This window comes from Pipistrellus kuhlii, unplaced genomic scaffold, assembly GCF_014108245.1.
Source record: "Pipistrellus kuhlii isolate mPipKuh1 unplaced genomic scaffold, mPipKuh1.p scaffold_m20_p_3, whole genome shotgun sequence".
NCBI lineage: Eukaryota > Metazoa > Chordata > Mammalia > Chiroptera > Vespertilionidae > Pipistrellus > Pipistrellus kuhlii.
In genome coordinates, this window is record NW_023425529.1 from 96,187,744 (window position 1) to 96,212,745 (window position 25,002).

The window sequence follows — 25,002 nt, forward strand, 5'->3', positions numbered from 1 at the left end:
ATCTGGAAAACCACAAAACAATATAGGAGCCCTAGTATGTGCTCCCACAAGTCATTTTATCCCTATCGTTGCATTTATCACACCATTTAATAGTTGTTTGTTCAATTTTCTGAATTCCCTCTTAAAGGGAGTAAATTCTGTGAGGGCAAGGAACCCTTGTTTACTCACTGAATCTCTAGCTTTGACCACAGTGCTTGAACATAGCATGTGGTAAATAAACATATGGATGGTTAGTATGAAAACCCTGCCCTAAGGGGGCTCACATCTATTTAACAAAAAGGAGAGTGGCCAGTGCTTATAAGGCAATGGGAATTCAAAAAAGAAAGAAATAATTTGATTTGGTTTCTTGGAGAAGGAATATTTGCAAAGACCTTGATAAACATTACCATTTTCGTTAAATTTAGAAGCAGTATGAACAAGAAGCAGGAAAAGTTAGGGCAGGTCTCACAAATTGCTCAGTTTGTCTGAGGCATAAGCTCAGGAAGGGCAGGGTAGATGCTACATTTGTGCTACCTACGACCATTCTCCATAGGAAAAGGGGCCTATGTTTTGTAGAATGTCAAAAAAATAAAGTCAACAACCTTTATAATTATACTGTAAGAAACCTTTCCCTATGTCAATCTTATATTATTTCTATTTTAATACTAGTTATTTCCTTTTGCTTTCTCTTCAAAGAACTAAGGTCAGCTAATCACAGTCCTCTATAGAAGGAGATTTAATAATCATTTTTGTAGTATCACAAAACAGTAAAATTGGCACATTACTTAGAAAGGAACTGACACAGGCCAATACTATATGCCATGTGAAAACCTGAGACAAGTCCACGTATCTTTGACCATCTGTGTGGCTTTCAGGAAGCATATTATTACAGCAAATTATTTCTAGTTGTCAGACTGGGATAATAAATCACCTAAACTTTAGGGTCTAGGTCAGAGATGGCAAATAAAATATACCTCCAACAGTGTCACAGAGGGATAATTAAGTGAGAACAAATGTGACTCATTAAAAATTATTTGAATTATTTCTGCTCAAAACCCTTCAATTACAACCCTTTGAAATTAATCAAAACATAGAATAGATAGCAAATCAGAAACAGCCACAACAAGGAGTCAACCTAAATTCACATCAGTTGAATGAAGGTAGCTCTGCAGTTACAGCACTAGGAGGGATGATATAGACCAACATTAGGAATGGCAAGGGTAAGTAGACTCCCTGCAGGAGACCCAGTGATGTCAAAAGTCACTTAAGCTTTAACTGACATTGGGTACAAGTGTAGGAGATATCAAGGAGTGTGAATCTGATTTACACAGTACCCACTTTGTTTTCCCATTCTCTTCCATAGCTCATTTTCTGGGAGAAATTCTAACAGGAAGACACTGTCAGGGGAAATGTCAAGGCTGCAGATAGGTGGCCAAAGAGAAAAGGAGCAGTTTGTCTACTTCCTTTCCCCAACAGTGCCATATACTCCTACTCATCCCCTTTCACTGGCGCTATATTCAACAGCTACTTCCTCCTTGAAAATTATTTTTAGCTTTCATCTCCCTTTCAAGGTCACCAGGAGCCCCCTCCAAAAGGACCCTCAACATTAGAATTACCTCCCCGGTATCTTCCCATGAAAATGTACCTGAAAGGGCAGAGCGGGGCTAACTCTTCGGAATAAGAGGGCAGGATGGAACTCCTGATCCTCCGTTTTGTAACTGGACCCTAGCCCTCACCCAACCAATCAGGGTCAGTCAAAGCAGTGACATTACCATCCTTATAAACCCCTTGATCTGTTGAAGCTCACGCTCTTCCGCCATGCCAATGTCAGTGTAAGTGGGACAGAGCCCATGCTAGCATGGAACAGGCTTTCTGCTATTGCATCGGACTCGGCTCCCTGGTGGTCCTTGGGATCACGAAATCTGGGTGTAACATACCAGCGCCTTTGCCCCAGCCATGGACTGAAAGAGCTCTGCTTATCAGGCCCCTCCACTGCTCAGAAGCATGTAGCCAGTGAAATCTATAAGAACCTGTGTCCTAGTAATATATAAAAATGTTTAAAAAATATTTAAAAATGCAATTTTAAAGTCCAGCTGGAACACTCTCCAATCTGGGACCCCTTGAGATGTTTAGGCCCGATCCCACTGGGCATCCCTCTCAATCCAGGACTGCTGGCTCCCAACTGCTTGCCTGCCTACATGCCTGATCACCCCCTAACCACTCCCCTGCCAGCCTAATTGACCCTAACTGCCCTTCCCCGCAGGCCTGGCCCCCTCCAACTTCCTTCCCCTGGTGGCCAGTCACTCCTAACTGCCCCCCCTTTCCAGCCTGGTTGCCCCCAACTGCCCTCCCCTGCAGGCCTAGTCCCCCTCAACATCCTTCCCCTGCAGGCCTAGTCCCCCCCAACTGCCTCCCCTGCTGGCCATCTTGTGGTGGCCATCTTGTGTCCACATGGTGGTGGCCATCTTTGACCACATGGGGACAAATCATCTTGTGTGCTGGAGTTATGGTCACTTTGAATATTACCTCTTTATTAGATATATAGGATAGGTTTTAAAATGTTTAAATTAACTTTCCTTGAAACTTAAAGTGTGATTCCCCACTGCCCTGAAGCAATGATACCTCATAGATAAGGATGTGAACTTTAGTAAACAACTCAACTCAAAGTGACTTGTCAAGATAACCACTTGAGTGAGTGATGCACTAGCCCCTTGCCCTATTTGAAATAAACATGTGTGCATTGACATAATTCATTGATAGCCACCTAGGCAGTTGCAAATGGGGTACAGGAATTAAAACTGGAGTCCAGACCAAAAAAAGTGCTCATCTGACAAGACAGCCACAAAGGCACGTCCTTTTGCCAGTCAGGCAAATGACACCACTCCATGCTCCTCTCCCTGCCAGACAGACACAACTGAGCTCTCAGGTGAGGAACACCAGCCCCCTGCATCTGGATCAGACCAGACCAGCTGCCGAACTCCAGAGGACAGTTCTGGGGATCCTCAATAAGCCTGTACCTCCAGCACCAGGAATTGTGTAGTAAAGTGCTGTGTGATTTGCAACTGCATATGTTTCATGTGGTATAATTCCTCCAGCAGTTAATTAAATTATTTTGCATATGCTTACAATTTAAATTAAAGCTTCTGGTCTTTTTGATTCTAAGCCTGCGTTCGGTCCTGGTTGTGTAGAATAGCCTCTTCCTAGCAACTACTTCAATGTCCCACACCTGCACTGTTAAAGTTTATCTCAAGGGACACCTTAGATCAGTGGTTCTCAACTTTTCTAATGCCTTAACACTTTATTACAGTTTCTAATGTTGTGGTGATCCCCAACAATAAGATTATTTTTGTTGCTACTTCATAACTCTAATTTTGCTACTGTTACTAATAGTAATGTAAATATCTGTGTTTTCTGATGGTCTTAGGCAACTCTGCTAGCAGTTCTCAACCTGTGGGTTGCAACAACATGAGGTCTGCTAGCAGAGTTCTCAACCCTTAGAAAAGTTATGGTCTAGGTTTATAGATGTGTCATTTAAAAAGAGGTTTTGTGAGTGGGAGAAAGTCAATAAAAAATATTTCCCCATCAAGACAATGCTGCCACCAAAACCAGATAAAGATAACACAATGAAAGAGAATTACAGGCCAATATCTTTCATGACCATAGATGCCAAAATCCTTAACAAAATTCTAGCAAATCAAATTTAGCATTACAACAGAAAGATCATACACCATGACCGAGTAGGATTTCTCCTGGGGATGTGAGGGTGGTACGATGCCATCAAATTAATAAACATGATACATCCCATAAACAAAATGAGAGATAAAAATCACAGTCATATCAATTGATGCAGAAAAAGCATTTGACAAAATCCAACATCCTTTCTTGATAAAAATGCTCAGGAAAATGAGAATAGAGAGATTATACCTCAACATAATAAAAGCCTTATATGACAAATCTACAGCAAACATCATAATCAATGAGCAAAAACTAAAACCATTTCCCCTAAGAAGAGGAACGAGATAGGGATGCCCATTTTCACCAGTCCTGTTCAACATACTACTGGAAGTGCTAGCCATAGAAATTAGACAAAAAGAAGAAATAAAAGGCATCCAAATTGGAAAAGAAGTAAAGCTGTCATTATTCAAAAATGACATGATACTGTACAGAGAAAACCCTAAAGACTCTATCAAAAATTATTAGACTTAAAAAGTAAATTTGGCAATATATCAGGATACAAAATTAATGCCAAGAAATCTAGGGCATTTTTATACACCAAAAGTGAACTTACAGAAAGAGAGATTTAAAAAATCCTATTTACCATCGCACCAAAAAAATTACCTAAGCATAAACTTTACTAAGGAGGTAAAATACTCATACTCAGAAAACTACAGGACATTGAAAAAAAGAGATAGAGGAAGACATAAACAGCTGGAAGAACATACCCTGTTCATGGACTGCTAGAATCAACATCATTAAATGTCCATACTATCTAAACCAATCTATAGATTCAATGTACTGCCCATTAAAATACCAATAGCATATTTCACAGACCTAAAACAAACTCTCCAAAAATTGATCTGGAATAAAAAAAGATCCCGAATAGCTGCAGCAATCTTGAGAAAAAACAAAATAGAAGGGTTCGAAATACCAGATATCAAGCTGTATTACAAAGGCACTGTTCTTAAAACTGCCTGGTACTGGCACAAGAACAGACATATAGACCAGTGGAATAGAATAGAGACACCAGAAATTGACCCAAACCACTGTGTTCAATTAATATTGACAAAGGAGGCAAGAACATACAATGGAGTTAAGGTAGTCTCTTCAATAAACGGTATTGGGAAAATTGGACAGATTCATGCAAAAAAATGAAACTAGAACACCAACTTATAACATACACAAAAATAAACTAAAAATTGATAAAGGACTTAAACATAAGACGGAAAACCATAAATATACTAGAGGAATCCACAGGCAGCAAAATCTCAGACATATGCCAAAGAACTTCTTCACTGATACCGCCCTTAGGGCAATGGAAGCTAAAGAGAAAATAAACAAATGAGACTACATCAAAAGAAAAAGCTTTTTTTACAGAAAAAGAAACCATCAACAAAACAACAAGAAATCCACTGCATGGGAGAACATATTTCACAATATTATAAGGGTTTAATCTCCAACATTTACAGGGAACTCATACAACTTAACAAAAGTAAAATAAACAATCCAATAAAAAAATGGGCAAGGGACCTAAAGAGATACTTTTTGAAAGAGGACATAAGGAAAGCCAAGAGACATATGAAAACTTGTTCAAAGTCACTAATCGTCTGAGAGATGCAAATCAAAATGGCAATGCAGGACCATATCACATTTGTCAAGAAATCAACAAACAACAAGTGTTGGCAAGGATGCGGAGAAAAAGGAACCCTCGTGCACTGCTGGTGGGAATGCAGACTGGTGCAGCCACTGTGGAGAACAGTATGAAATTTCCTCAAAAAACTAAAAATGGAACTGCCATTTGACCCAGTGATCCTGCTTCTAGGAATATATCCCAAGAAACTAGGAACACCAATTAGAAAAGTATATGCCAGAAGAGGTAGGGTGCTGGACAGATCTGGAGCTAGAAACAGCAGAGTTGGGGCCAGAGCCAGAAAGCTCTGGGCACTTGCCAAATTGAGCAGAGGCCAGGAGAAGTGGGGAAGTTCTCCCTTTGTCTGATTTGTCACTAACATCTGAATCGAGTGCCAGAGAACCTGATCTTGGTCTCAGAGACATGTTTATTCTGTCCTCAAACAAACCCAACTTTTTAAAACTACCTCCCTACTGCTAAAACACCACAACTCTGGATCAGGAGATTCTGGGTTTCCAGGTGGTCATAGAAGTGGATTGGAGGTGGCTATTACCCACCCCAATTGTGGGGGAGAGAGGAGGGATTCTAGAGGGTGGAACTAGAAATGTAGAGATATCTCCTCCTCAGCAAGTAAGATCCATGACTATGAAAGGAGACAGATGCAATGTGGAAACCAGGCCTGTGCTAAGGCCCCTAAGCTAGGTAGGTAGGAAAACAAGAAGTCTGAGGTCCCTGGTGAGACAAAGAGAGCTATCTGTGTGCTAAAGTCCTTCTGACTAACTGCTAAAAAACACACACAAAAAACTGGGGAGTTGGCGTGGGTTCCAAGTGCTGCGAAGCTGAGCAAGCTCAAATTGTAAGTGTCCCAAACCCAAGCCAGATCGTGGAGACAAGAAAAGAGAACTACCCCAATTTGGAGTGACTATGATGCACTAAGTCCCCTGTCACAGTCTGGGACAATGACATTCGTGGTTGGTTGGGTGTAGTGAGCTGACTGCACCCACTCCCCCAACCATGGGCCCACCAATCTGGAATGTTGGACTGCCCTTTCTCCCCTCATTCTGGTCCCTGAGCTGTCCATTTGGGGCTCCCTCAGAATTTCCTCTGTCCTGCACTGTGCTCCCTATGTACTCTCCCACTTCTCTCATGTGAACAAAGCTCCATTGGTCCCATCACCCTGAATTGACACCCCCAGGAGACTTCAAACTCTACTGATCCGAAGTTATGAATCTGATAGCCGCCACATAGATATGGCCCTAGGCTGGGTGCCTGCCCCTCCCCAACTCCTGCGCTGCAGGCTCACCATCTCAGCTGAGCACTTCTCCTGCTCTCCTCCCAGCTGGCCTGCTCACCCCAACTGTTCCAGATACAGCCGTGTCCGCTATTGTGACACACTGGGCAGGTGGGGGCTGGGGACAGGCTTGCTTATCCAGCAGCTGCTCTTCAGCATCACAGTGCCCAGGGAGGGGAGGAACCCAGGCAGGTCACAGTGGCTCCTCCCGCCACTCCCTCCTCTCCTCCACCCCCCACACTCACATGTACCCTTTTCCCCTCCCCTCACACGAGGCCCCACCCAACTTCTCCGTGAAGCTTGTGCCTGCTGGGAGCTCTGGGAACTGCGCTGTTGGATTCCGTGCCACTGAGCAAGGGAGCAGTCCTATTACTAAAGAGCACTCCTTCATAATGGGATATAGGCAATTATTATTCAAGATTCTTAGGAAAGAAATGTGAAAACTCACTTCCCAAACTTTCATTCTCTTCCTGTTGTCACCAGGAAGAGCTGGCCCAGGCAAGGGTTTAGTTGAGAGCATTCGCCCTCAAACCAGATGAGTAGAGAAATGATGGAGATGATTCAGAACTCACTAATGAGGAGCAGGCTCCATGCTCAGCTCTTCTTCTGCTGCTGCTGCTGCTGCTGCTCAGGAGGGCTTGAGCATGTTGCTGCACCTGTACTCTGGAAACCGATATCTACTCACATCAAGGTCTACCTGGTCACTGGAGAGTTAAATGAGATAACATCTATAATAATAGAAATGTAATATGCTAATTAGACTGGACTGTTCCTCTGGATGTCCTTCCAGAAGACCTTCCGGATGAATCTGGGGCTGCAAGGGAAGCCCTAGTCCCGGTTGCCTGCCAGCAGCCAGAGGAAAGTCTGGGTCCTGGGTGCCAGAGAGAAGCCAGTGCTCTGGGTGCCAGAGAGAAGCCAGTGCTGGCTGCTGTAGGAAGGAAGGCCTACTTGTGCATGAATTTCGTTCATCAGGCCTCTAGTTGTTTTTGTTTCTACCATTCTATCAGGGTACATCACCCCACCACCACCACCACCATTATTTTCAAATCTGTTTCTTAATCCATTTATCATCACTCCCTCTTCCTACTTTTACACCCAGAAAATATAGAATGATATCAGGGTTCTGGCTGCCTCTTTGCCTAGTAAAAGGAGTGTTTCCGCTGGTCACAAATGACACTAAATTGCAAGGGATTTCTCCTACCCTCCCTCTAGTTGAGAGGGGTGGGAGAACAAGAGCTGGCCTAGGAAAGAGCCCCTCTGTTCACACTTGTAATTTTGACCACTGTATTGAACCTCCCTCTACTTTCCCTCTCCTTCCCCTAGTGTAGTCGTGGGCTGAATGATTATCAGTCCTAGGTCTCATTGCAAAACTGATCATCAATGTGTGTTGATATGTGTGACCCAGCTCCTATTTTCTCTCCCAACTTTATCAGGCACCTGACCACCAACCACCACGTCACTCCAGGCAAATCTGGCTTTTCTGCAAGATATTACTACATAGAACTTCTCTGACCAAATATGGTGACTCTCTAAGTTTCCAAGCACAGATACAGATTTATTTGCCCTGCCATTCCTAAGATAATTCTCTGGCCAGTAGAGAATAAGGACTTCCTTCCTTCCTTCCTTCCTTCCTTCCTTCCTTCCTTCCTTCCTTCCTTCCTTCCTTCCTTCCTTCCTTCCTTCCTTCCTTCTTTCCTTCCTATTTTCCTGTTGCAATTTGTTCTGCTGACCATCATTCATATATTTTCCTATTTATACTACTAGAGGCCTGGTGCACAAAATGTTCACTTCTTTTTGGTTTTTAAGTCATCTGCCTTATAATTATTTGACTGTGGCAACTTCAAACTCATTAATAACTTTCCCTATCACCCTCCATCCTATGCCTTTCTCCCTGAGTTGAAGTTTTGAAAGAAGGAAGAACATACATTTTTGGGTCCCTATAAAGGTTAATTTTATGTGTCAATTTACTGAGCCATTGGATACTCAGACATTTGGTCAAACATTATTCTGGGTGTGTCTGTGAGGGTGTTTATGGGTTATATTAATATTTGAATCAATAAACTGAATAAAGCAGCTTGTCCTCCTCAGTGTGTGTGGACTTTATCCAATTAACTGAAGATCTGAGTAGAACAAAAAGGCTGAGTAAGAGAAAAGGGTTGTCTGCTTGACTATTGAGCTGGGACATAAGTCTTTTCCTGCCCTTGGATTAGACCTTAACCATCAACTCTCCTGAGTCTCCAGCTTGCTGACTACAGATTTTAGGATGTTTCAGTCTCCATGATCATGTGAGCCAATTCCTTATAATAAATAATTAGTTGTTATATTTATATATTTATATAAAGAAAAAATATATAAATATTTATATAAAGAAAAAATATATGATATATTTATATCCAAAAGATTTGTATGGGATGGAGTGGCATTGTAGGAAAGATAAGACAATAAGATAGTTTGGTCATTCCTTTTTCTCCAAGGCTTTGGTATTGTCACCAGAACTGTTCCATACCGGGCGCTGGCCCTGCACCAGGAGGGTCCAATATCTCTAGGCTCTTGACTTTCTCAGGAAAGAATTCAAGAACATGTCTGAGTGAGAGTTCAAGTGAGAGTAAAAACAAATTTTTTTCAGAAAGAGACATAGAGGCTAGGATGCTCTGCTGAGAAAGAAGCAAAAGTACAGGTCTAAGTGGAGGCAGGCAAACTCGCCAGTGAGTTGCACAAATGAACAGTCAGTTCTTAGGATTTCCTATTTCCAAAGGTAGACTTTTTTCTGAACTTTGTGGCACAAAATTCTGATTTTGCTTTCCTAATATGGCTTGATTGGGAAATGTCATAGCATTGGTCCCCTCACCCCCAGTTTTTTTAAAAAAAAATATTTTTATTGATTTTTTTTACAGAGAGGAAGGGAGAGGGATAGAGAGCTAGAAACATTGATCAGAGAGATACATTGACCAGCTGCCTCCTGCACACCCCCTACTGGGATGTGCCCGCAACCAAGGTACATGTCCTTGACTGGAATCGAACCTGGGACCTTTCAGTCCGCAGGCTGACGCTCTATCCACTGAGCCAAACCAGTTTCGGCTATGGTATCAGTTTTAATTACAATGATAGTATAATGATCTTTGGGATCAGTCTCTGGTCAACTTTCTCTCCATTGTGGATGAAACTGATTTTAGCCAGTCCTTATTGTTGTTGACTTCTGTGACACCACATGAGTTTCCTGCCATAAACTATTTTCCATTTGATCATAAGTGGATGTCGGGGCTCTGACAAGAGGACCTATTGGTTTACTGGTCTGTGATGTCTGATCCTACATTACAATTGTTAGGAGGTTTCCTAATCTGCCTCAGTATTCTGTATATAGCTAATTTCTCAGTTGTATATTTCCCTCCTGTCAGACACTGAAACTATATTCTATTTCTCTGGAAAGTCCAGACAAATACAGTCCCCTTTTTGCAGGTGAAGAAACTGAAGTCAAATTCAGGCTATGTAGGGAAAAGCAACCTCCCATAAAGTGTGATTTAGGCCTTGTAAAGAAATTACTTCATCTTTACTACATCCCAGTTTACTACTGATCAGAAGCCAGTGCTGAAGCCCTTACCCTCATTGCATCTAAGGCTCTGTTACAGATCAGGTAACCACTTTCTTTAGCTGCCAGTCCCTGAAAATGCACCAAAAGATCTGTGTGGGATAAAATGGCATCATAAAAAAGATAAAGCCGTCACTTCTCTCTGAGGCCTTGATGTTCTGCATATAGTTTTTCACTTGTTATACATTCCCTCCTATCAGACACTAAAATAACTCACTGAATTCATTCATATTCATTATCTCTCTCTCTCTCTCTTCTCTCTCTCTCAGTTATTTAACATAATTCTATGGGTACTGCAAAGTGTTCCAATTTTTCTGAACTATACCCATGCAAGATATTAAAAGAGTTAGAAAACTATTCTCACCATTGATGAAAATAGCCTACAAGGAAAATACTAGTACTGTTTCATAGCATTTTCATATACAATCTGTTTAGAGCTGTTATTCATATTAGCAAAATGTTGAAAAGAACTGGATTAGCCAACATATTTAATAGGAAGGAATACTACATAAATAATAATATATAAGGATTGGGGACAAGATGGCAACCGAACAGACGGACTTGCTCTGACCCTGGTCCCAAAACAGATAGAAGCAGCGTTTGAGTTACTCAGGGAATATTGATTGGCAACTAAGGGTTAGCAGAACTCTAAAGGAAGATAAGGAAGGGTCCGCTGGACAGGATTTCCTGACCAAGCAGCCAGCACTCCGGCAGCGGAGATCTCTCCCGGAGCTACGGGCTCAGAGGGAAGGTTGCACCATCTTACCAGGAAAGGAGGATCTTCTCTGAGGCCTGGAAAAACACACAGCAGAGGAGACCATTGAGCAGCTGTGATGCCCCAATCTGCACAAACACGTGGATTCAAGGGAGTTCTTTAATCACCCATGGAAAAGTCAGAGTTTGCAGAGATAGAGTGAGGGTTCTGGGTCCCTGCTGAGCCGGCAGCGACTGTAGCCGTGGCGCTCCCGAACACCCTGCTGCGACTGTAGCTGCGGAGCGCCCTAGTGGCCCCCCACACCTAGCTGTGCCGAAAGAAGGCTGCAGCTGCAGAGAGAATCCTGCCCAGCGAGATCCAGTGCTGGGTTTGGTGTAATCTTCCCCAGAAGGGGGACTTTTTTAAAACGCCAAGGGACACGGAACAGATTGCTAAGAATCCGGGCTGTCCCTCCATGGGCGGAACATCTGGACACCTTGGGGCCTGATCCCCTTCACCCCCTTGCTTCTGAATACTAGGGAAGGACTGTCCAGTTGGGCATATGCCGGGAGATTGCAGGGGGAAATTGCCTTCCTGGAAACGGGGGATCAGGGCCAGAAGAGATAGTCTGGGAGCCAGCAGGCACTCTGGCAGTTAGAGCCATAGAGAAAGAAGGCCAGAGTAGCCAAAAAGACTGGGAGATCAAACCTGAAACACTGCCACCTAGGGGCTGAATTACAAACTGCCTTTATTTCTTTTTACTGTATTTTAATTAATCAAAAATAAATGGACACAAATAACTGGGGTGCAGTGGAACGCTGGAAATTGAAAGACTGTCTGGTCTGAGAATCAGGCATGCCAAATACAATAACAGAGGAAGTGAATGACCACTACTGGACATTTTTTATGCTAATTTTACTATTCTTTATTTTATTTTCATTTTTTACATCTTTTACTTTATTTTCATTTTTTACATCTTTTACTTAAGAAATGAATTGTTTTCTTTTTTACTTACTTGATTTTACCTTTTCAATTATTACATCTTTCAATCTCAATCATCACTATTACTTCTGCTATTTTGCATTTTTTGTTCCCTTTTTCTTCTTTTTTTTCTCCAGTACCATTTTATTTTCTCTTTATTTTACATTGGGATTACTCTTCATTCTATTTTAATCTCTGCTATAGCATCGTTCAACCCTATCTCAACTTGACCTTTACACCATTACTCTCTTACTAACTTTTACCCTTTTGTCTCCTGTTTACCCTATCCCTTTCTGGCTTTAGTTTTTCCCCTATTCTTTCTGTATACCCCTGCTAAAGCTCTCACCATACTTACAGACCTAATTTAAAACCCCCTGATCCAAGTGTACAAATACCACTCTCTTCACTATATTAACTAGTTAAAAACAAAACAAAACTGTTCTCTCTATCCTTTTCTCATTGTTTGTGTGAATGTTGATTATGGTGAATTTTTATGCTTTTTAGTGAAATTGTTATGCTTATTCTTGTGCTATTATTGTTGCTTTGTATTTTTTTTAAATCCTTTGTTTTTGTTTGTTTTTTTCTTCTGTACATCATAGCCTTACTTAATAATAGTAGATATTGTAGTTTGTATTAATCTCCAAGTATTGTTGATGGCATTGGCTGGGATTAGTGGTAGTTCTATGGGAATTTTTCCCATATATATATATATATATATATATATATATATATATATATATATAGTTTGTTTCTCCTTTCTCTCTTAGTCGTCTTCTTCTTCTTCTTCCCTTCTTTCTTCTTCTTCTTCTTCTTCTCTTCTTCTTCTTCTCTTCTTCCCTTCTTCTTCTTCTTCTTCTTCTTCTTCTTCTTCTTCTCTTCTTCTTCTCTCTCTCTCTCTCTCTCTCTCTCTCTCTCTCTCTCTTTTCTTTCTTCCCTGTTTTCCAATGTCATTTCGTCATTACTTTTTTTCCCTTCTTTTTCTATCTATTTATCCCTCTTTTTTTCTTTTCTTTTTTTATCTTATTTTTACCTTTCTTCCTTCTCTCCTATGCCCTAATTTGCCTTTCTCTAGTGCACATGTATCAAACACAAGGCCCGCGGGCCAAATCCGTCCCGCCAGGCCTTGCAATGTGGCCCGCACCGCGCTGTCATCACTGCACTCCGCTGCGTTTCCATCACAATGACAGTTTATGACTGTTCAGTAAACCATTCGGCCCGCGATTTAGGCTGGATTTTAGATTTTGGCCCCTTCTCTGATTGAGTTAGACACCCCTACTCTAGTGGTCACCTTTATTAGAGGTTATTAATATCGCAAAAACATTCCTGTTAAGTGCCTTTTGTGTTGTACCTGGTAGTGTTGCATTTTGTGCCTTTAAATCAATGCAGGAGAAGGAACACCACATAACCAGACATCCTGAAAAAAGAGACCATGGGGAGACAAAGAAATAGCCCGCACATGAAAGAAAAGCAGGCATCACCAGAAAAGGAAGTAAACAAGTTAGAGGCAAGCAACCTACCGGAGCAAGAATTCAGAGTAATGATCATAGGATGGCTTAAAAAAATGGAAGAGATATTTGATGATATGAATAAGAAACAAGAGGAAATGAAGATGAACCAAGAAGAAATGAAAAATGACATCGCTACTATGAAGAATTCAATAGAAAGCATCAAGAGTAGACTAGAAGAAGCAGAGGACCACATCAGTAAGCTAGAAGAAAAGATGGAAAAAAAATACCTAATTAGAGCAGCTTCTGAAAAAAAAAATTAAAAAGCAGGAGGATAGCCTAAGGGAATTTTGGGACAATACAAAGCAAAAAAATATTAGAATAATAGGAGATCTAGAAGGAAATGAAACTGAGGAAGACATGGAAAAAGTATTTCAAGAAATATTGACAGAAAACTTTCCTGAGAAAGAGAAGAAAAAACCCACACAAATCCAAGGTACTCGCAGAGTCCCAAGCAAAATGAATCCCAGAAGACTGACGCCAAGGCACATTATAATTAAATTGGCAAACACCAACGACAAAGTAAGAATCTTAAAAGCAGCCAGACAGAGACAGAAAGTTGCATACAAAGGAACCCCAATCAGACTAGCAACTGATTTCTCAACAGAAACTCATCAGGCCAAAAGGGAATGGGATAAAATATATTATACAAAGTCATGCAAAGGAAGGGTCTGAATCCAAGAATACTGTACCCAGCAAGGCTATCAATCAAAATTGAAGGTGTAATCAGGAGCTTCACAGACAAGAAAAAGACTAAAGGAATTTATCTCCACCAAACCAGCAATGCAAGAAATGCTAAAGGGTCTACTGTAAAAATAAAGAAATAGGAAGCGAAGAAGGAACACAGGGGTATAGAATAAAAATGGCATCAAATGAGTACCTATCAATAATATCTTTAAATATAAATGGATTAAATGCTCCAATAAAAAGACATAGAGTAACAGATTGGATAAGAAAACAAGACCCATATATCTGTTGTCTACAAGAAACCCACTTCAGAGAAAAAGACGCACACAGACTGAGGGTGAAGGGATGGAAAAAGGTTTTCCAGGCGAATGGAAATGAAAATAAAAGCTGGGGTAGCAATACTTATATCTGACAAATTAGATCTCGGAGTGAAGGACATAAGAGATAATGAAGGCCACTTCATAATACTAAAGGGAGCAATCCAACAAAAAGAAATAACCCTGGTAAATATATTTGCACCCATTACGGGAGCACCCAAACACACTAAAAAAACACACACAAAAAAACAAAAACAAACAAACAAAAAAACACAACTGCTGGAGGACATTAAGGGAGCGATTAATAGAAATACAATCATAGTAGGAGATTTTAATACCCCACTGTTACCCTTGGACAAATCATCTAAACAAAAAATCAGCAAAGAAATATCAATCCTAAATGACTCACTAGACCAGATGGAATTAATCAACATCTTCAGAACATTTCACCCCAAAGCCAGAGATTATACATTCTTCTCAAGTGCACATGGGACATTCTCAAAGATGGACCACATTTAGGGACATAGGCAAAGTCTCTTCAAATTCAAGAAGAAAGAAATCATATCAAGCATCTTCTGAGATCATAGTGGCATAAAACTGGAAATTAACTACAATAGAAATAACCCTAAGAAATCAAGCACATTGAGACTAAACAGCATGTTATAAAAGAAGGACTGGTTTACCAGAGAAATCAAGGAAGAAATTTAAAACATCCTGGAAACAAATGACAATGAAAACACAACAATCCAAAATCACAGCAAAAGCAGTTTTGAGAGGGAAGTTCATATCCCTACAAGCCTATTGCAAAAAAACAAGAAAAAATGGTAACAAATTATCTAACTCTACAACTCAAAGATTAGAAAAAGAGCAACAAGAAAAGCCGAGTGTAAGGAGAAGAAAGGAAATAACAAAAATCTGAAGGGACATAAACGACATAGAGACCAAAGAAACAATATATAAGATCAACAAAACCAAGAGCTTGTTCTTTGAAAGGATAAACAACGTAGACGAACCTCTAGCCAGGCTAACCAAGAAACAAAGAGAGAGGACCCAAATAAACAAAATCAGAAATGAAAGAGGTGAAATAACAACAGACCCCACCAAAATACAACAGATTGTTACAAAATACTACGAACAACTCTATTCCAACAAACTGAAAAACCTGGAGGAAATGGACATATTTCTAGAAATATACAAACTTCCAAACTCAACCAGGAAAAATCTAAAAATCTCAATATACCAGTGACTTGGGAAGAAATTGAAACAGTCATCAAAAAGCTTCCAGCAAACAAAAGCCTGGGCCAGATGGCTTCACAGGAGAGTTTTACCAAACATTCAAGTAAGAACTAAAACCTATCCTCCTCAGACTATTCCAAAAAATTCAAGAGGAAGGAACACTTCTAATCTCATTCTATGAAGCCAGCATCACCCTAATACCAAAACCAGATAAAGACAACTCAATGAAAGAGAATTACAGGCCAATATCCCTCATGAACATAGATGCCAAAATCCCCAACAAAATTCTAGCAAATCGTCTCCAGCAGAACATCACAAAGATCATACACCATGACCAAGTAGGATTTATTCCAGGAATGCAAGGATGGTACAATATCTGCAAATCAATAAATGTGAACAAATTGAAAGATAAAAATAATGTAGTTATATCAATTGATGCAGAAAAAGCATTTGATAAAATCCAACACCCTTTCCTGATAAAAACTCTCAACAAGGTGAGAGCATAAGGATCGTTCCTCAACATAATAAAAGCTATATATGATATACCCACTGCCAACATCATACTCAATGGGCAAAAACTAAAACCATTCCCTCTAAGAACAGGAACCAGATAGGGATGCCCACTTTCACCACACCTGTTTGACATAGTACTGGAAGTAGTAGCCATTGCAATTAGATAAGAAGAGGAAATAAAAGACATCCAGGAGGAGGATCCAAGATGGCTGCTCTGGAAGACATCTAACCGCAGCAGCTCACAACAATTTCAATGGAATACAACTAAAATGTAGAGTGGACATCGCCCAGAGCTACAGGTAGTTGACTGACTGAAAATTCTACAACAAGAAGGAAAGAGAAAACTAGAAGGAAAATCAGGGGAGCTGAAAAAAAGCCTAAGGTACGGAGACATGCTGCGTGCCCGCACGCACGCCCGCTTGAAGAAGTCACAGCCAGAGAGGAGTAGAGGGCTGGGTGCTGCCTGGCGTTCCCTAGCAGGAAGGAAATAAAACCCCCAGCCTGGGCTGAACCCCCGAACCAGCAGCACTGAGCCCCAGTTATGGGACAGATCCTGGGGACCCAGGCTCCAGCAGGGGGAGACGGGGCTGTGAGGTGGAATCCCAGGGGAGCAGCAAAAAGCAGGGCTCCCGGAGTCGCACGCACATTGCGCACAGAGGACTGAATGTTGACTCTGATGCTGGATTACCCTAGCCGGAAGAAACTAAGCCTCCGGCAGCGCTGAGCCTCAGTCCGGACTGCTCTGAACCCCAGTTCTAGGCCAATCCCTGGGGACCCAAGCTCAAGCAGAGGGAGACGGGGCTGTGAGGTGGAGTCCTGGGAGAGTGGCGAAAGGCCGAGCCCCTGGAGTCGCGCACATTGCTTGCAAGGGAAGGAATGTTGACTCTGATGTGGGATTGCCCTGGAGGGAAGGAAACAGGAGCCCCTGCCATGTTGGGCCCCAGTTTTGACTGCTCTGAATTCCAGTCCTAGGCCAGACCCTGGGGACCCAGGCTCAGGCAGGGGTAGACGGGGCTGTGAGGCAGAATCCCAGGGGAGTGGCGAAAAGCGGAGGACAGTCTGTTGACTCTGATCCTAGACTCCCCTAGTGAGAAGGAGAAAAAAAAAAAGCTCCAGACTGGAGGAACGCGACTAGGAGCAGGAGCCCCTGCCGGACACTGGCCAGCCGGGCACCAGCAAGGAGCCGGGCAACGGGGCCCCCAAAGGGGGGGGGTGCCCCTGAGCCTTCGACCGCTGAGTGAGGGCAATGGAGCCAAGGCTGGGGGCTGCTTCCTGGACAGCGCCGACCCCGGCAACAGGCTGAAGCAGCTCAGGAGCCCACGGAGAACAAAGGGGTGCCACAGGCCAACCTGCTGAGCTCCCAGGACAAGGAGGAAGAAACCAAAGAAGTTCTCAATGTGAAGAAATCAAGTGAGAGCAAAAGATAGTAAAATTACTTAAGAAAGAATACAAAGAAGATCTTGAAAAATTAAAGACTAAGTCAGAACTCAACTCACCAGCCAACATTGCAACATAAATGCATTTAAAAAAAGCCAAAACTGGTTTGACTCAATGGATAGAGCATCGGCTTGGGGACTGAAGGGTCCCGGGTTCCATTCTGGTTAAGGGCATGTACCTTGGTTGTGGGCATATCCCCAGTAGAGGGTGTGCAAGAGGCAGCTGATCGATGACTCTCTCTCATCAATGTTTCTAACTCTCTATCTCTCTCCCTTCCTCTCTGTACAAAAATAAAAAAAATATATTTAAAAATAAAAAAATAAAAATAAATTAAAAAAAGGACAGAATGTTGGAACAGCGGCTGCCAGGCCTAGAGTGACCAGGCACAAGGCAGTGGCAGCTGGGCCCGGAGCAGCAACGGCCAGGCCCCAGAGCAGCAGCAGCCAGAACCAGAGCATCAACAGCCAGCACTGGAGCAGCCAGACCTGGGGCAGTGGCAGCCAGGCCTGAGGCGGAGGTGGCCAAGCCCAGAGTGGCCAGTCCAAGAACACCCAGACCCGGAGTGGCCGGGCCCGGAGAAGCCGGGCCCAGAGCAGCCGGGTTGGGAGCAGCCAGGTCCAGAACAGCAGCAGCCAAGCCCGGAGCATCCAGGCCAGGAGTGGCCAAGCCCAGGGCAGCCGGACCTAGAGCAGCCGGGTCGGGTGCGGCCAGGCCCGGAGCAGCGGCTGCCAGGCTGGGAGCAGCCAGGCCAGGATCAGCGGCTGCCAGGCTGGGAGCGGCCAGGCCCTGAGCAGCCGGGTCTGGTGCGGCCAGGCCCGGAGCAGCAGCTGTCAGGCTGGGAGCGTCCAGGCCCGGAGCAGCAGGGCCCGGAGCAGCAGCAGCCAAGTCCAGAGCAACTATAGTTTGGGAGCGGCAGTGACCAGACCCGGAACAGCTGGTTGTGGAACGAACCAGATCAACAGAGGCCAGGCCCGGAGCAGCCAGGCCCAGAACAGCTCACTCCTCACCTGCCCCTGCCCCACGGCTGCCTCTCAGACATGGCTGGAAACTTTTATGGGAACTTGAGGGTCTGATGAATCAAGTGATGAAGGCTTAGATCTGGATGTGTTGAGTTAGTATAGCGCTGGGGTGTTGATCTGTGAGTGCCTTGGATGGGGCCTTGATGAGGCTGGTTGACCTATTTGGAAATGTGTTTTGTGTGAAGTGTATCATTGGGCATGTGGATGTATTATTGATGTGAGAAAATGCTAAGTAACTGATTGACTATCTGAAAAGGGATTTACTATAGGGGAAAAGGAGGGAGGAAGAGACTGAACATAAACTGTGCACCTATGGATGAGGACAATGGGGGATGGGGAGGGGGCAGAGAGTGGGGTGGGAACCTGGTGGAGGGGGGAAGAAATGAGGAACCTTTGTAATAATATGAACAATAAAGATTGATTAAAAAAAATAAAATAAAAGACATCCAAATTGGAAAAGAAGAAGTAAAGTTATCCTTATTTGCAGATGACATGATATTGTACATAAAAAAACCAAAAGACTCCATTAAAAAAACTAATTGACTTAATAAATGAATTTGGGATTGTAGCAGGATACAAAATTAACGTCAAGAAATCCATGACATTTCTATACACCAACAGTGAAATTACAGAAACAGAGACTAAAAAAGCAATTCCATTTATCTTCACACCAAAAAAATTAAGATACCTAGGAATAAATTTAACTAAGGAAGTAAAGGGCCTATTTGCGGAAAACTACACGACACCGAAAAAAGAGATAGAGGTAGATGTAAACAGATGGAAGAACATACCATGTTCATGGATTGGTAGAATCAACATCATCAAAATGTCCATAATTCCTAAAGCAATCTATAGGTTCAATGCACTCCCCATTAAAATACTAACAGCATATTTCACTGACCTAGAAAGAACTCTCCAAATGCTCATTTAGAACAATAAAAGATCCCAAATAGCCACAGCAATCCTGAGAAAGAAGGGTAAAGTAGGAGGGACTCAATACCAGACTTCAAGCTGTATTACAAAGCCACTGTTCTCAAAACAGCCTGGTACTGCCAGAAGAACAGACATATAGATCAATGGAATAGAATTGAGTACCCAGACATCAACCCAAATCACTATGCTCAATTAATATTTGACAAAGGAGGCATGAATATACAATGGATTCAAAACAGTCTCTTCTATAAATGGTGTTGGGAAATTGGACAGATACATGCAAAAGAATGAAACTAGATCACTGACTTACACCATTCACAAAAATAAACTCAAAATGGATACAGGACTTGAACATCAGATGGGAAATCATAAAAATACTAGAAGAATCCACAGGCAGCAAAATCTCAGACATATGACAAACGAACTTCTTCACTGATACTGCCCCTAGGGCAAAGGAAGGTAAAGAGAAAATAAACAAATGGGACTACATCAAATAAAAACCTTTTTTTCAGTAAAAGAAACCATCAACAAAACAACAAGAAAGCCCACTGTGTGGGAGAACATATGTGCAAATGTTACCACTGATAAAGGTTTACTCTTCAACATCTACAAACAGCTTATACAACTAAATAAAAGGAAGATGGCCGATACCGGTTTGGCTCCATGGATAGAGCGTTGCCTTGGGGCCTGAAAGGTCCCTGGTTCAATTCCGGTCAAGGGCATGTACCTTGATTGCGGGCATATCACCAGTAGGTTGTGTGCAAGAGCCAGCTGATCGATGACTCTCTCTCATCGATGTTTCTAACTCTCTATCTCTCTCCCTTCCTCTCTGTCAAAAATCAATAAAATATATTAATAAATAAGTAAAAGGAAGATGAATGATCCAATTGAAAAATGGGCAATGGACCTAAATAGAATATTTTCAAAAGAAGACAGAAGGAAGGCCAAAAGGCACATGAAAACATGTTCAAAGTCACTAATTATCTGAGAGATGCAAATCAAAACAACAATGCGGTACCATCTCACACCTGTCAGAATGGCCAACATCAACAAATCAACAAATGATAAGTGTTGGCATGGTTGCAGAGAAAAAGGAACCCTCGTGCACTGCTGATGGGAATGCAGACTGGTGCAACCACTGTGGAGAACAGTGTGGAGTTTCCTCAGAAAACTGAAAATGGAACTCTCATTTGACCCAGTAATCCCAGTCCTAGCAATATATCTCAAGAAACTAGAAACACCAATCAGAAAGGATATATGTACCCCTATGTTCATAGCAGCACAATCTACAATAGTTAGAATTTGGAAACAGCCTAGGTGCCCGTCAGCAGATGATTGGATCCAAAAACCATGGTACATCTACACAATGGAATACTATGCTGCCATAAAAAGAAGGAATTCTCATCATTTGCAGCAACCTGGATGGAATTGGAGAACATCATGCTGAGCGAAATAAGCCAATCAATGAAAGAGAAACACCACATGACCTCACTTATTTGTGGATAATAAAGATCATTATAAACTGATTAACCAAAAGGTAGATATAGAGACAGTAAAGCAACAAGTAGACTGTCAAATTTCAGCAGGTAGGGTAGGGAGATCTGGGGGAGATAATAGATCAACCGAAGGACTTGTATACATGCATATAAGTACAACCAATGGACACAAAACTCTGGGGAGGGAGGATATGTATGGGATGGCGGGGCAATGTTAAAATATGTACACATATAATAATTTAATAAAAAAATAATAATATATAGTAGTGAGTTGAATTGCTGCCCCCAAAAGATTACATCCACTTGAGGCAGATTCGTAAGAAGCTAGAAAATTTCTTTGCCAAGTGGAATAGGAAAACTGAGACAGCCAAAGAGTCAAGCAATATATAGCCAGATAACATATCACAAGGTTTTATTTTCCCTAACCAAGAACACTTAGGAGCAAATAGTTTATACATTCCAGACCATGCCAGTACAGACCTGCCTCTGTCCAGTCCCTCTTGGGTGGCATTCTTTGAAGATAAAATTGAACATAGAATGACCCTGACCCCTCTATATGCTCATTTTGATGCATCATCAGATTAAAGGACACATCTGGAAAGCTGATGAATATTCTATTGAGATCCTCCCTTGAGACCTCCCCTAAAATTCGGGTTTTAGAAAACAGATAAAAACCCTTAAGACAAAGGCCTCTGTGCTTTCCCTGGTGCACATCTGCACCTTCCTCTTCCCCCTTCCTTCCTCAGACAGGTATCTCTGCTTCCTTCTTCCTAAGTTTGAAGGGTCCCATGAAACTTGCAAGGGGAACAGTGGGTAGTGACAGCTCATCCTGGGCTAACCTCCTAAACCTGTCTCCAAAGGCTCTCTTTTTGCCTTTATAACTTATTTCCTGAGTCCACGCAGCCCAGCTGGCTCATTTCTTCTGCCTCTGTAACTTTATTTCTAAAGGGCCAAGGCAGCCTCACCTAGGCTCACTACTGTTTCTATGACCATGCTTCTTCTAGGCTAAGCTCTTACCTTGTTTCACTGTCCCAGCTTTAATAAATGTATTCTCAAAATCAACTGGAAAAAGCTGTGATATCTTTCCTGTACAAAGTCAAGAACCTATGCATTCCATACCATGTTGGGGAAGATGTGCCTTGAGCCCAGTCCCTTTCCAGTGATATACTCAGAACCTCATACTGTCACTTTATTTAGAATAAGGGTCTTTGCAGATATAATTAAGGAACTCAAGATGAGATCTTGCTGGATCAGATTGAGTCCTAAATCCGAAGACAAGTGCCCTAATAAGAGAGAGAAAAGAAGATATAGAAACAGAAGAGGCCAAGTAAAGATGGAGACAGTGATTGGATTTATGCTGCCACAAGCCAAAACCACCTAGAGCCACAGAAAGCTGGAAGACACAATGGAAGATTCTCCTCTAGAGACTCCAGAGAGAGAGAGAGACTGCTTGTCTTGAACTTCTGACCACCAGAGCTGTGAGAGAATAAAGTTCTGTTGTTTAAAGTCACCCAGTTTGTGTTAGTATCCCTAGAAAACAAATATTTTAAGGAAGTAAATAATGTGGGAAACTGAATAGATGATAATATTAAATGGGGGGGAAAATACTGCAGCTGAAACCAGTTTGGCTCAGTGGAAAGAGTGTCAGCCTGTGGACTGAGAAGTCCCATGTTCGATTCTGATCAAGGACATGTACCTTGGTTGTGGGCACATCTCCAGTTGGAGGTACCCAGGAGGCAGCTGATTGATGTCTCTCTCTCATCGATGTTTCTATCTCTCTGTCCCTCTCCCTTTCTCTCTCTCTAAAAAAAAAAAAAAAAAAAAAAAAAAAAAAAAAAAAAAAAAAAAAAAAAAAATTAATAAAATATATTTTTAAAAAATATGTAGAATTCAAAGTAGCAGGTATCCTATCTAATAAAAGAGTAATATGCAAATTAACCATCACTCCACTACACTCACAAGCCACACCCACCAACCAATCAGAGTGAGTATGCAAATAAACCCAACCAAGATGGCTACAGCCACAGAGAGTAGGAAGGAGGTTTGGGTTTCCCAGGCAACAGAAGAAGCCAAGCTTTCTGCCTGCCCTTGCTGGCCTAAGTCTCCACTCAAGGATACAAAGTTTCAATTATAGAAGTTAAATAAATCCAAACAGAAATGGTGGCAGCCGCAGAGTAAGCAGAAGGCTTGGCTCTGCTCCAAGCTACAAAGTTTCAATTGTAGAAGGTAAATAAATTCCAGATACCAGGGCCTCTGCTTGGGTCACCAGGGGGGCATGGCTGTCCTGAAAACCACCACAGGCCCCTTGCTCAGGCTGCCCCATGCCTCAAGGGAACTCCATCCTGATCCAGGACACCCTTCAGGGCAAACCAGCTGTCCCCCACCCATGCAATAGGCCTCTATCCTATCTAATAAAAGAGTAATATGCAGATTGATTATCATTCCAACACACAATATGGCTGCCCACATGTGGACACAAGAAGGCAACCACAAGATGGTCAGCAGGGGAGGGCAGTTGGGAAGCACCAGACCTGCAAGGGAGGGCAGTTGAGAGGGACCAGGCAAGCGGGGGAGGGCGATCAATCCTGCAGGGGAGGGCAGTTAGGGGTGACCAGGCCAGCAGAGGAGGGAAGTTGGGGGAAAACAGGCTGGTAGGGGAGCAGTTAGGCATCAATCAGGCTGGCAGCAGAGTGGTTAAGGTGGTGATCAGGCTGGCAGGCAGAAGTAGTTAAGGGAAATCAGGCAGGTGAACAGTTGGGAGCCAGCAGTCCTGGATTGTGAGAGGGATGTCCAACTGCCCATTTAGGTTTGATCCCACTGGGATGGGGTCTAAACAGGCAGTCGGACATCCCTTGAGGGGTCCCAGATTGGAGAAGGCGCAGGCTGGGCTGAGGGACACCCCCCTCTGTGAAAATTTTGTGCAGTGGGCCTCTAGTGTTATAATAATAAGTTAGCAGCCCAGCGCATAAAATTCATACATGGGCATGGTCCCTAGGGGCTGCAGTTGTTCTGGTCTCTGGTCATTTTGGTCGTTTTGCCATTTTGGTAGCTGGGATTTTATTACATAGGATGAGAACAAATAATTTATCAAAAATAGGTAATTTTATTTTCATAGGGTATTTTTTAGTAAGGTTAAATGAAGACATTTCATGTCTTACAAATATAATAAATAACATGAAATATTAAACAAACCTGAAAATAAAGTCTAGTCATCCATGTCAGAGCAAAGCTAGGCTAGGATAGAGGCCTATTGCTATTTTTCACGCTGGTCAGTTTGATATTTTGGCTTTTGAACCCAAGAATATTGCCTCATGAATTCATTTTTAAAATTCAAGTATCCACCAAAACCTTACCCAATTGCACCTACTTCTTTATTATGGACTCCTGCTTATCTTTCAGAGAAGACTCATTATCTTGGTCACCAGCCTTTGTTTGTAGACAAATAAAATACTCTCTCACAAACTTTACAACCTTCCATCTTATAAGCTCCAACCCTGCTCTTACTATAAGCCATAAGTAAAAGGTAAAGCAGAGAGCACATTATTATTATTTATTTTTTGGCCTATTGCCCGATTATTTTAAACAGCTCAAAGAAAGTATTAATTTGAAGTTGCATATATTACTATACACTGATCTTCAATGGGCCGTTTGAAACTTTCTTGATCCAGCTATTGATGGCAGCAGGAATGGCACCAGATGTTAGATTGACAGTAGGGTCAAACTGAACCTGGGTTCAGCAACCTTATATTTGAGTTCTGGCTAGGAAAGAATTCAGAGCCAAGAGTCCAACTGTGAGAAAACATTTATTTAGAAAAATCATAATGGTAGAAGAAGTAATTCATAAAAGAAATTGGCTTAGGAAACAAGTTGTAGAGGCAAAGGAAGGGCCCTTGTAACTTAGAAATGAGGAAAGTGAAGGTCTCATACCTGGGGGGATGGAAGCTGGGAGGGGAGAGGTGTAGGTGCACTCCCAGGAGAGAG

At 42.3% G+C, this 25,002-nt stretch overlaps 1 protein-coding gene across 3 annotated transcripts in view; it reads right to left on the reverse strand.

The window, feature by feature from the left end:
• TUBA8 (tubulin alpha 8) overlaps positions 1-25,002 on the reverse strand; it is a 74,599-nt gene that overhangs the window by 20,136 nt on the left and 29,461 nt on the right. The window contains exon 1 of one of the 3 annotated variants that reach the window (XM_036456846.2): positions 6,630-6,783. The exons of 1 other annotated variant lie outside the window; for it this stretch is intronic. In XM_036456846.2, coding sequence (XP_036312739.1) covers positions 6,630-6,632 — 3 coding nt within the window. In that variant the 5' untranslated portion in view covers positions 6,633-6,783. Of the gene's footprint in view, positions 1-6,629; positions 6,784-25,002 lie in introns of those variants that run through there. One more of the 3 variants, XM_036456848.2, reaches the window with a different exon arrangement.